Source organism: Prionailurus bengalensis, chromosome C1, assembly GCF_016509475.1.
Source record: "Prionailurus bengalensis isolate Pbe53 chromosome C1, Fcat_Pben_1.1_paternal_pri, whole genome shotgun sequence".
Classification (NCBI taxonomy): domain Eukaryota; kingdom Metazoa; phylum Chordata; class Mammalia; order Carnivora; family Felidae; genus Prionailurus; species Prionailurus bengalensis.
In genome coordinates this window covers 38,296,428-38,308,675 of record NC_057345.1, presented here as the reverse complement: position 1 = coordinate 38,308,675, position 12,248 = coordinate 38,296,428, and the positions used below count along the sequence as shown (strand labels likewise).

The 12,248-nt window shown below is 52.4% G+C and overlaps 1 protein-coding gene across 1 annotated transcript in view; it reads right to left on the bottom strand.

Annotated features, from left to right (window-relative positions):
* Positions 1 to 914: 914 nt before the first annotated feature.
* The window catches only part of SLC5A9 (solute carrier family 5 member 9), a 28,139-nt gene continuing 16,805 nt past the window's right edge, over positions 915 to 12,248 (bottom strand). The window contains exons 12-15 of the mRNA XM_043574927.1: positions 10,625 to 10,793; positions 9,026 to 9,241; positions 5,659 to 5,818; positions 915 to 2,118 (exon numbers count right to left, since the gene is read on the bottom strand). Of these exons, the coding sequence (XP_043430862.1) occupies positions 1,910 to 2,118; positions 5,659 to 5,818; positions 9,026 to 9,241; positions 10,625 to 10,793 (754 nt within the window). The 3' untranslated portion in view covers positions 915 to 1,909. The remainder of the gene's footprint in view (positions 2,119 to 5,658; positions 5,819 to 9,025; positions 9,242 to 10,624; positions 10,794 to 12,248) is intronic.

Sequence of the window (12,248 nt, the reverse complement as noted above, 5' to 3'; positions counted from 1 at the left end):
AGGTGGCCATGGTAAGGTCACCACCGAGACAATACGGTTTCCCTGAGGATGTGCATGACTTTTATGCTGATGTGAAGAACAAATAGGAACTAACCGGGCGAAGAGAGTAGAGAAGGAGAGTGGCTACCCTTCCTGCAGCCCTACTATGTTTGACAGCGTGCTCATGCACCCCTGGGCTGGAGGACAGAGGTGTGGATCCAGACAGGCTCGACAAAACAAAGAGAGGGGACACTGAGGAGAAGGCCTGCAGGATGGGGAGAGTGTGCAGTGAGGAGGGAGTGAGCACCGCAGTGCAGACAGCAGGTTAGAGCCTGGGAGATCTGTGGGGAACCCTCATAGCAGGCTGTTGAGGAGCTCTGGAAAAGAGGCATGTTCAATATTGAATTTCCAATTGTGCTTCTGTGGTTTAGGATTCTTCCCCTCCCCAAGCCTTCAGTATAATCGGTTGCACACAAATCCTTCGCGGGAATGGTTTTGGGGAAAATCAAGGGGGAAAGCTGAGTTCCCTGTAAAGTCAGTGGGGAACAATGAGAAAAGCAGGGGCAGGTGAGGTGACACAGGTAAAGTCAAAGGGTCAGAGGACACTGAAATTTGGAGCAAATTTGGCAGCAATAGGAGATGTGCATAAAATCAGCCGTTTAAGCCTCAAAGGACTAGAATTTTAATTGTGGTCAGTTATAGTGAGTGGTTAGCATGGAGTGATGATCACAGACAGCACTGGAGAGGGTCCGACGAGAGTAGGGACAGCCTAGACGCAGAGAGAGAGAGAGAAAGGGACCTTCTCACTGCGTCCTTGGCAATGGGACAGGGCTGTGGTCTCTTTCCAGACACCTGAGACGCAGTGTGTTCACTCCAGCTGAAGGAGGCTCCCCCTCCAGCCTGCTCCCCCAGTCACAACCCAGCCAGCCACCACGCAAAGCCTACCATTTATTGAATGCTGTTACTTTCTGGGTACAAAGTCACTCGGGACATGGCCCTTGGTCCTCGCCCCTTGGAGTACTTAATCTCCTAGGGGAGATAAACATCACAGAACCGTCATCAGTGCCGCCACAGAGGCAGGTCCAGAGGACGTGGGAGCAGGAGTGGGATCGTGACCCAGTTTCCGGTCATGGTGTTTTCCAGGGTAGGTGGGTGCCTGGCAGGCAGAAGGAGAGGGGCAGGGGCCCAGGTGCCGTGGCTCCCAGGCCACCCATGCTAGCCCTCTTCAGGGCTTATTCTTTTCAAGTCCTGTCTCTCCAGCTGGACTCCAAATTCCTCAAGGCCGTGGAGACTCTGCACGTGTTTGGACGTGACAGTGGGAAGGGGCAGAATTTGAGTGGTGCCAAGGAGATTCCTTTGCCCCAGACCTCCCTGCCCAAAACTCGGTCTGTGGCCATGCTTACACTCCACCCTGGTCCCTCACTCCCTTGGGGCTGTCAGGGGAAGTAAAGGCCCTCTGGGGTAGCGCCTGCTAGGAACAGATGACTGGGGGTGGGGTACTGGAGAGGGAGGGGAAGGAGACAGGGAGAAAGGAAGAGATATGGGTGAGCAAAGATACACTTGGACTTTTGTAAAGTTCTTGCTACCCTTTTTCTTATATCCTCCACTCTTTTACACCTTAAAACACATGCATAGTAAAAACTCCTGAATAGACGCACCAAGAGGGTGGAAACTGTTTTTGAGGTAGGGATGTAACGCAGTGTAATGGAAAAAGAGCTCGTTCGAGTCCTGCTGTGTGGCCCTGAGCAAACCCAGAGCCCTCTCTGGCCTCTGTTTCTCCACTTGGTGGGTGTGTGTGTGGGGGGGTCTGGTGTCTCCTCCTCGGTGGTCGCCGGTTTCCACGGCAAGATGTGAGGGAAGCCTGTCTCTGAGGCCGCAGGCTTGAGCCCCGTTTCCTCTGTGTCCGCTGGAGGTCTGCGGGTCTGCGAAGTCACGCGAAATAGCCCCAGAGGAAGACGTTGACGGCCAGCAGCAGGACGGCATTGACGTTGCAGACGCGTGTCCAGAGCGGTTCCTCGGCGATGCTGGTCAGCTCCCGCTGGCGCGCGGCCGTCTCCGCGGGGCTCAGCGCCTGCTCTGGGGGCCCGGCCAGCCCGCAGAACCAGTCCCACAGCAGCCGGCCCCAGCGCCTGCGCCGGGCTGAGGACCAGGAGCGGGGGACAGGCCAGGTGGAGGGAAATGACAAGGGGGTGGGGGGAGGGAGAGCTGGTGAGACACGGAAGAAAGAGGGGCGGGTGGCGCTGGGCCCCTCCTGCGAGCCAACAGGCCGGGCTCCCCGGCTGGGACTGGGAGAGAGCTCTGGCTACAGCCCGTCTGGCTACAGCCCCGCCATCCAGCAGAGCCTCCCAGTGCCTCAGGGTGGGGTACAGGGTGAGGATAACGGGGTTCATCCCCATTCAGAGCACGAGGACAGGCGGGGCAGGATCTGTCCCAGGAGGGCCAGAGAGATCTTCCCGCGCCAGGGCCGCTCGGGCTGGTCTGCCTGAGGTCTCGTGCAACCCCCCTCCGTGTCTCCCAGCGGCAGGCTCTTTTCCTTTCGGATAGGCCTGCCGCACCGCCCGCTTCTTCTCCGGGTTGTTTTGAGCATCGAATGACAATGGACATTTGGTAGCGTTTTAAAAAGTGACTCGTGCTGGAGCAGCAGGGAGAGGCTCTGGAAACTGTAATGTTCTCACCGCACGTGAGACTGTGCCCATGCAGACCCCAGCACCAGGGCCGGGTTGCTTTGAGGTTAAAGGGTAGCAGAGTTCATTAAAAAGAACTCTATTACGTTCGAAAAGAAGTAATAAAGTATTTTTAAGGGGTTTCCTTTTTGCATTAGCGGATAGCATATTAAAATAAAATATGAAAACCTTTTCACTGAGGTTGAACGGAACCCACATTACTGTCTTAATGACTTTGGCACTTGGTACTTGGTAAGTTCAATGTGACTACAGAGTGTCAGAGATACGAACACTCCAGATGCCATCTGGTCTGGCTCCCTCCTTGTACGGAGGAGGAGGAGGAGGAGAAGGAGGAAAAGGAGGAGGAGGGGAGGAGAAAGGCTCAGAGAAAGGAAGGGACTTGCTTAAGGTCATCCAGCGACAAGCTGCACTAAGCAGTGCCAGGCATGTGGCATTTCAATTCTACTGGCTTTTATCATTTTACAAGCCCCTCCAAGTACTCTCTTCTGATTCTCAGGGCCCCCCTTAGGGGCAGATGACACACAGGGAGTCATGTGCCGATTCTGAGGCCCAGAGCGCCTGTTACAAGGTGCTCAGCACATCTAAGTGTGCCCACAACCTGGCTGTATACACTTCCTTCAGATCCACTCTGCTGTCCTTAACAATTTTTGCATCGTTCTTTTTCTAGGACACAAAATCACACTGCCGTTTTGCTGTTTAACCTGAGGACAGCACAGATGAGGCTTCCTGCCTGTGGGCCTTTTGTGAGGGGGAGTCCAGAGTTCGCCTTTATTTTATTTTATTTTATTTTATTTTATTTTTTTAATTTTTTTTAACGTTTATTGATTTTTGAGACAGAGAGAGAGCATAAACAGGGGAGGGTCAGAGAGAGAGAGGGAGACACAGAATCTGAAACAGGCTCCAGGCTCTGAGCTGTCAGCACAGAGCCTGATGCGGGGCTCGAACCCACGAACCACGAGATTGTGACCTGAGCCGAATTCGGACGCGTAACCGACTGAGCCACCTAGGCGCCCCCAGAGTTTGCCTTTAATGGGAAGGAGCGGGAAGCTCCCCATTAGTCTTTCTGGGGAGCCAGCCCCCAATAGGAAGCAGACATCTCTCTGCTTCTCCAGGGCCGGGCTCTGCCCTGTGGCATGGGGGCCAGCCGGGGGGAGGTGCGACCACCACATGAGTCTGCAGTGCTGGGGGTCAGCCGGGAGGGCACAGGCTATGCCCTTCCTTCCCAGCTTCTTCCTCTTTGTTCTCTCACTACCTGCCTCACCTAAAAGAGCCTGTGCCTCCTCTGTGCCATACATTTTATAGGGGCCAAGGCTTGCTTCTTGCCATGACTGGGAGAGAAACAGTTTTGAGACCCCACCTGGTGCGTGGACCACAAAGCCTGAGAAAGAGGCCGGGGTTACATTTTGCAGAGCAAAACACACTGGAACTAATGGGGCACCTGATCGGACTTTGAGCTTCAGTGGCGTTTTCTGAAGTAAGCCCTTGTGGGTTTTGACCTTGCAAGTTTGTAAAGAATTACATTCTCCGTTACAGATAGCTTTTATCGTGGACCACTGGCTTTTAATCGCCACAGCTTGGGCAAGAAGATGTGAGTCTTAGCTCTTGGTGGGGTCCTGGAACTTACGATGTCATTAGATCCAGGCATGTGGCTGTTTCTCTAGGCAGGGCCTTAAGCAAAGGTGAAGGGCCTCGAGAAAGGTGGGCACTTTCTCAGGTCTTGGGGGAGCACAGGCCCCCCCACCCCCGAGCATGGGGAAGGCGAGGGGCCTGAGCAGCACGGTGCCACCAGCCGTTCAGGTCCAGCAGCTGGCGCTTTGATGATCTTACCTAGGCTCTCAGCCTGAGTTATTGAAAGTTTGGACACCAGAGGCTTGGGAGGAACCCCCAAACCCAAAGGGAGAAGGCCGTTGCCGAAGGCACCCCAACTCTACCCAGGTGCTGGGGTTCCCTCTGAGGCGGGAAGTAAATTTAGAACTTACATTTCATTAAATTATTAATTTCTGAGGGCAATAGAATTTGATTTGGGGCTTTTGCTTGCAAACTAATTTTTATGACTGTAATTTTTCCTTAGGAATTTTATAATTTAGGAAGTCTCTCCAATGTCATTATATCAGAATGTTTTAACGGCGTTATTTAATCACACTCTAGAAAAGCTATAGCTGCATTTTGTCTAAAACAGCTACATTATGTCTTACGCCAGCTTTCCACTTTAGATACCGTGAGGCCTTGGAGTAAACCTAACTCAGGTACTGTTCTAACACCTTTGAGAGCCTCCAGGGGGCAAAATTGATATGGCCCATAGCAGCTCAAGGAGGATGCCCATAGGAATGGTGGTTGGTCTGGAGGGACCTGATGAAGATGGGGAAAACTGTATAGACACACAGCTGCTCTAGTCCCGGGAGGGACAGCCATGCTTCTGTGCCACTAGAGGCAGAATTGCTAAGCTCTATGGGGTATAAATGAATAATATGGGTGGGGCACTGTTACTTTGACATGCCTGGTGTTTCCTTCCATCTGGAGGGAACTCAGTGTAATACCCTTTGATTTTCTGACCTGAGGCTCATTCTCCGCAGGGGAGGTGAAGACGTTCCTGTTGGTAGGTTTGGGAAGCGCAAAGAGGGCATGCTTGGCTCTGTCTCTCCCTCCTCCCTCCCGGCATTGCAGTGCTCACAGGGGCAGGCGGCTGACGGGCTCCTCTGCCTCATGCTGGCCTTCAGTAGAAGGAAGCACACCTCCCCAAGGATATAAAATGAATCTTTCCACCTGTCCTTTATCAGTAACAATAAATGGCAATATTTTGGCTCTCATCTGCCTTCTTGTTTGTCTTCTCAAATAGTTTAATAGCCATGTGGGAAGGGAAGGTAACTTTTTTGGCATCCCTCAGAGACCCCATCCCCTATGACTCCCAAATGTGGGTCTTTGGGGATCCATGACATGGCATCTGTCCCCATTGCTGCTCTGCGGTGTGTGCCCCCCAGAAGACCCCCCAGCCTACCTCTGTGCTGGTCTTGGTCCTGGCTGGAGTTCTCTGTCTCTCCACCTCCTGGAGGGCATGCCCCAGATGGCATCTCTGAGGTCCCTGGTGTGCCCTCCGGGGCCTCCTTCTCCAACTCAGAGTGGGGATGGCTCCGTGTCCACCACGTCAGGCGAGCGAGCTGGAGGGAAAGAAAACACCGCTTGAGTCGGTTACTTTTGAGGGGCAGTCTTACTGTGGGAAAAGACAACCCCCTTCAAGGAGGCCGGCAAAGCAGTGAGGAGCTCGAGGAACAGGCACAGGGCCGAGTCAGGAGGCCTTGCTCCAGCCGAATGCTGTCTTTGAAAATCTGCACCCCTGAGCACCTGTTCCAGGCTCCATGCTCGGAAACTGGGAGGAAAGAAGCCGGACAGGGAGGCAGATGCCACATGGCAAAAGGCTTCCAAGATCAGGCTGTGGAGTTGATACTCGTAAACAGAAACTCGTAGGCAATGGAGAGTCACTGCAGACTTCAGACAAAGGGAAGAGACTCTAAGTTGTGGAATTTAGAAAGATCTCTTGGAGGGGTGCCCGGAGAGCTCAGTTGGTCAAACATCTGACTCATCTCAGGTCATGATCTCACAGTTCGTGAGTTCGAGCCCTGCATTTGGCTCTGTGCTGACAGTTCAGAGCCTGGCGCCTGCTCGGGATTCTGTGTCTCCCTGTCTCTCTGCCCCTCCCCCACTCGTGCTCTGTCTCTCAAAAATAAACATAAAAAAAAAAAGATCTCTCAGAGGGAATCAAAGGGATCCTGCCTGGAGGCTGCTGGAAAAGCAGAGCAAGACGTACAGAGCCTCTGGGATAGAAGGAGGGGGCAGTCTTTGGGATGTTGAGGAGGAAGACCCACAGACCTTGGTGACTGAGCCGGGCGAGGAATCCACAGACATGGCTCTCAGGTTCCTGCCGTGGGCCATCAGATGGGTGGTGGGTGAGCTGGAGGACTCTGCTTAGAGACTGCCAGCAGAGCCCGCCTCCGCAGGGTGGAGGTGTCCAGGTGAGGAAAAGCACACCTGTGTCCCGTGGACAGCCCTGGTGGCTTGACCTCTCCTCCCTTTCTGGAGGCTCGGCAGAATGCACAGCAAGTCTTCTGGCTGGTATCAGTTGGACCCAACCGTGACTGAGCTCTGGACGGCCTCCTTTCCAAACAGCCTTTTTTTGTAGCCAGGCAGCTCTTGGTTCCATATTGACCCAGGTATCCCCTGCCCCACCCCAGATTCCTACAAATATGTACAGCGGTGCAGGGTGAGAGGCCGTTTCTGGGGCCCTTCCTACCGGCGTCCAGCTACGCCTCTGCGTGGTCGTGAGAGCCTGGGCTGCGTCTTCCCTTGTAAGTACATCTTCATAAATGTTACTTCAGACTTACACCGTGTGTCATTGAGCAGTATGTGGGCGGTGTCACTTCATGGCATGGGAGGCAGTTGGATTTGGGGTTTGAATCTTTGGCTAGCGACAGAGAATTGAGTTTTGTCTTCACGTAGAGGGTGGTTGAATCCACAGACACAGATAAGATAACTCAGAGACAGTGTGGGGAGAAGGGTTATAGGCCATATTTGGGTTCCTAAGGAACCTTGACATTTAAGACCACAGAGAAGGCAGAAGAGCAGAGGGTGGAAAGACAATACTGGAGAGGAATATGTCACGGAAGTGAACAGAAGAGAGCCCTTCAGGAGGCAGGGGGTGGTCAGCGGTGTCTGGTTCTCAGAGCTCACTGAGGATGAAGATGAGGATGTGACCAGTACTTTCTGCAACAAGAAGGTTATTGGGGTCTTGGCGAGCGCAGTTGCAGTGGGAAGGTGGGACACCAGACTGGATGAGACGTATACAAGAAGTAGTAAGGCTGGGGGGGAGACCCCTCTGTACGGTGTCCTGGTGAGGAGGGGGGGGGGCAGGGGATGCAGCCGTAATTAGGGAAGGGAGGGGATTTTCAAGTGTGAGACATCTCAGTGTGGGGCTGAGAGAGCAGACAATGGAGAAGAAGTTGAAGATTCAGGCAGTGAAGAGAGACCATTTCTGGAGTGAGCCACCAGAGAAATTGGTCTCTCTTGGCTCCTCAGTAGGAATTAATGGTACCAAGGGTATAAAGTCGTTTTGCAAACTCTAAAGCACCATACAGGTCAGAGGTGTTATTCATAACTTCCACCCAATGTTTCAGGGACTAACTTCTGGCATGGACTCTGTTATTTTTGGGCTGAATTGTGTCCCTCCTTCAAATTTATATGTTAAAGTCCTAACCCACAGGACTTCAGAATGTGACTATACATGGAGAGAAGGCCTTTAAAGAGGTAATTAAGGTTAAATGAAGACAATAGAGTGGCCCTAATCCAACATGACTGGTGTCCCTATAAGAAGGGGAGACTAGGGGGCGTGTCTGGGTGGCTCAGTTAACTGTCCCACTCTTGGTTTCAGCTCAGGTCATGATCTTGCAGTTTGTGAGTTCGAGCCCCACATAGGACTCTGTGCTGATGGTGGGGAGTCTGCTTGGGATTCTCTGTCTCTCCCTCTCTCTCTCTCTGCCCCACCCCTGCTTGTGCACTCTCTCTCTTTCTCAAAATGATAAATAAACTTTAAAAACAAAAGAAGGGGAGACGAGGGCACAGACGGGCACAAGGAAAGAGAGGATGAGGACAGAGAGGAGAAGGCAGGCATCCGCAAGCCAAGGACAAGGGACCTCAGAGCAAACAGCCCTACAGACACCTTGACCTCAGACTTCTCACCTCCAGAACTGTGAGGACATACATTTCTGTTGTTTCACCCCCAAGATTGTGGTTTCGTGTCATGGCAGCCGGAGCCAATACTCTTTTGCTCTAATGAAGAAAGGTTTCAAAAGACACCTTCAAAGTCTGAAGACTGGCAAATCTGTGAGCACAGGAGTGGTGAGGACTCGCTCTGGCGGACTCCCCTCATTTACCTGTGTCTCAACTGGCCAATGAATCCCTACTCTTTCTTCTAGGGCCAGCTCAAAGTGACCTTGTCAGGGAACCCGATGCAGCCCCCAGGGGTGACAGCCCCTCCTGTCCTCGGCCCCTCCCTTTGAGCTTGGTCCTTCTTCACTCTCGTGGTAGAGTAACTGCGTGTGCTGGTGCCTGTCCCCGACACTTGCTGGCAGGCCCCATTCATCTTGGTAACCCTAGCACAGAGCCCGCAACACAGTAGGTGCTCATTGAGTAAATTTCCCATTGAATGAATTACTTTTCACATGGGAATAACTAACCCAATGAGCTCCTCCTCCCAAGGACTCTGTGTGGCTGCAGAGGAGACAACCCAATGGAGTAAAACTTGGTCGTAGAATTTCAGACACTGGGGGTAGGGAGAACATTTCGTGGGGCCCCAGGACAAGCACTCCACTTGCCTTCTCCTCAGGGATGGGGGTGGTACAGAGGCTGACAGTGACGATGACGATGGCAGTGAGCCCACAGAGCAGGAGTGCAAAGTAGAGGTAGTGGAAGTCCTTCAGCACAGCCGGCCTCCGGTCCGCCTCCCCGCAGGCTGGGGCTGGGTATGAGAACTCCAGGATCATGCGCAGAAGCCCCACTGCCAGGCCAAACATGAGGCCCCAGAAGGCTCCCTGTGGAGAGAGGGCAGACACAGGCAGGGGTGAGGTCCAGCTGCAAGGCCCTAGGAAGCTAAAAGCCACTGGGTTGTTAGGGCGTTTGCAGGTCCGCCTTAGTGAGCTCCCCATTAATGCTGAGGCTTTGTCTGAACTCAAAGACGGGCAGAGTGGTGCACTGGGAAGGGCACAGGCTCCAGAGTCAGACACACTAGGATTTGGATCCTGGCTCCATTCCAGAACGATCAAAGCAGTGACTCAACCTATTGGCTTGGAGTTTTTGTGTGTGCAATGATAAGAGAAATTGATACTCTGTATAGATGCTTAGTATTCAACTAGAATGGAATATGTTTTTGTAATAAGCAAGGAAAACCAGGATCCCCCATCCTGATTTTCTGTTATAATAAATTAAAAAATCAGAATAGAGCTCTTCCTGTTTTGCTTTTTAAAAAGAAAAGCCCCAGCACCTCACCTGTCTTGTTTATAACACCAGTTGACCTAACCTATACCTGTTTCCCATATGTATTTTAAAAAATGAGATGCTGATCCTGATTTCAAGAATTCTGGGATGAGCAAAACACTCAGAATTCAACCAAGCCCTGCTGTGCGCCATGGTTATCAGCAGGGAGATTCGACTTCTGGAAACAGTAGACAGATTGCTGGGTACTCCCCCGGGAGAGGGGTTTCTGAGGTCTCCTTTGCAATGACTTTGAGCTGTCATGTGGCTCCTGCAGAGGTTGTCCATGACATCCCTTAGCCCCAGCGGAGTTGGGCCCCTCTTTTCTATCTGGGGTGGGGGAGGGGTTCCTGGGACTTCTAGCTCCTCCAGGCTGTCAGCTTTCAGCAGCTTCATGAACGGCGTGCCTGCAGGGTCCTCCCCAGGTCCGCACTTTGCTTCATTGCTGTTATATTGTCTACATACAGAACCTTATGGTGTCAGAGAGGAAACAGACTCCAGAGGTCCTCCAGTCTGACTTGGGCTTTCACACACGCCATGCTACGTGTCTGGAACACTCTTCTCTTCCCCATCAATCCTTCGGCCTAGGCTCAGATGTCACTTCTGACCCCCTCCCAGGCATCCCATAAGTTAGGTGCCCCTGATCTCTACTCTCACAGCAGTTATTATATTTCATTATTATTTCTTATTGAATCACCTTTTCTCCCATCTGGCAGGGATGATTCTCATCCTTGTAAATCATTGCATCTGGGAGCCCCCATAATAGGATCGATGAATGTTTGTTGAGGGAATGAATGAATCAAGACCTGATGGGTGGGGAGATGGAAGCCTGAATGGGGCAGTGGGTATGTCTAATATGTCACAGAGAGACCCTAGATTAAGGACAGATCAGGTCTCCGGCCCCTCTGGTGTACTGGGAGAGACAGGTGTCCTGCTGCACTCACAGGCTCTGTGACCCTCTTGCAGAAGATGGCCAGCAGGAAGAGGGCAGTGATAGGCGGGGCCAGGTAGCTGGTGACAGACTGGATGTAGTCGAAGAGCTGCCCACTGTTGGAGCTTTGGATGATGGGGATCCAGAGGATGCTGATGACAACCAGGAACACCACAAACAGTCTGCAGGGAGGACACAGGGCACCATGAGGTATGCTCAGGGTGGCTGGGCATGGGGTGGGGGGAAGGTGATGCAAAGGAACCAGGAAAGGGGAAGGGACGGGATGCATGGGAACAAAATTAGAGAATGCTATGAGACCGGAAATGCCAAGGTTCTGGAAATGCAGACTGTTCAAATCCCAGAATATCAGAATTCCAGAATCCAAGAAACCCAGGAGTTTTGAGTTGGATGTCTTTAAAGTCATAAAGCCCACCTGTTCTTCAGGAAGGAATCCACACCTTTCACAGCACCACCCACCTCAGTAAATGGCCTCTGGTCTTGGCTTGGGATGCCTTTCCTTCTCTTCTGCATTCAAACTCTGTGCAAGAGAACCCTCTTCTCCAGGATGGCTTTAACTTCAGGGACTTTTCCCTTCTTTGGGCTCCTCCAGATCTAACCCCCTGCACCCTTACACTGGCATTTAGCTCATAACAGGTACTCCACCTTCGTCTCCTGACTCCCCTTCAAATGATCCTGGCTCAGGCTCAAGTTCCCTAATGCACTTCCTTCGGATTTTTTGTGAAAACAGTGAAAAACGTTTCTTGGATGGGCTTGGTGCAATAATGCATGTGGCCAGGAGATGGCGCCCAAACCCCACTGATGGATGAAATAAATGGCAGTGAAACTGGGCTGTGAGGGAGCTCAAAGGACGCTTCTTTGGAAATGTCTCTGCACACCTGTCCTCTCCTCTCCCTTCCCTCGCACATTCTCTCTCTCAGGCCCCACTAGAGCGGCAGCTACCACAGTCTACAGGGCGATCCTTAGATGCTCAGGTGCTGTGCACAGGGCTGGGGGCAGAGTGAGCAGGTGCTAGGGCTCCATTAGGCAGCAGTGGACTGAAGGCATCCTGGCAGAAGGAGCAGTGTGTGCAAAAGCAGGAGATGGAAGAGAGCAAGTTATCGAAACTCAAGTACTGCCTACCAAAAGGGAAGAATAAACATGGTAGTCCAGAAACCTGAGTCACAGAGCCTTAAATTAGGAAGCAAAGATTTCAGACAGTGCCCCTGTGTAAACCCTGTAACCTGTGTAAACACAGTAACCCTGTGTAAACTACAAGCCTAGGGAGGAAAAGAAAATAAGCCACCAAGTGATACTTTGAAAAGCATAAAATCAAAACCAACAAGAGAAAACTCAAATACTTCAGCTTGGTGTGTAAGGCTCTGCATCCTTTGGAGACAGCCTTCCTAGGGTCATCTCCATGGAGGCAGGCCCCACACCGCATCATGAGACCGCGAGCAGCCCTCAGGGCAGGGCAGGGCACGATGTCCCTGGGTGCCCAGCGCTAGGTGTGATGCAAGGGGGATGGACGGGGCGGGAGGCGGGGGGGGGGGGGGGGGGGGTCCGATGGAGAAAATTAACAGGCTTTCTGTTATCCTGGAATACGGCCCAGAGCCGATCCTGAAGCTCCTGGGAGCGAG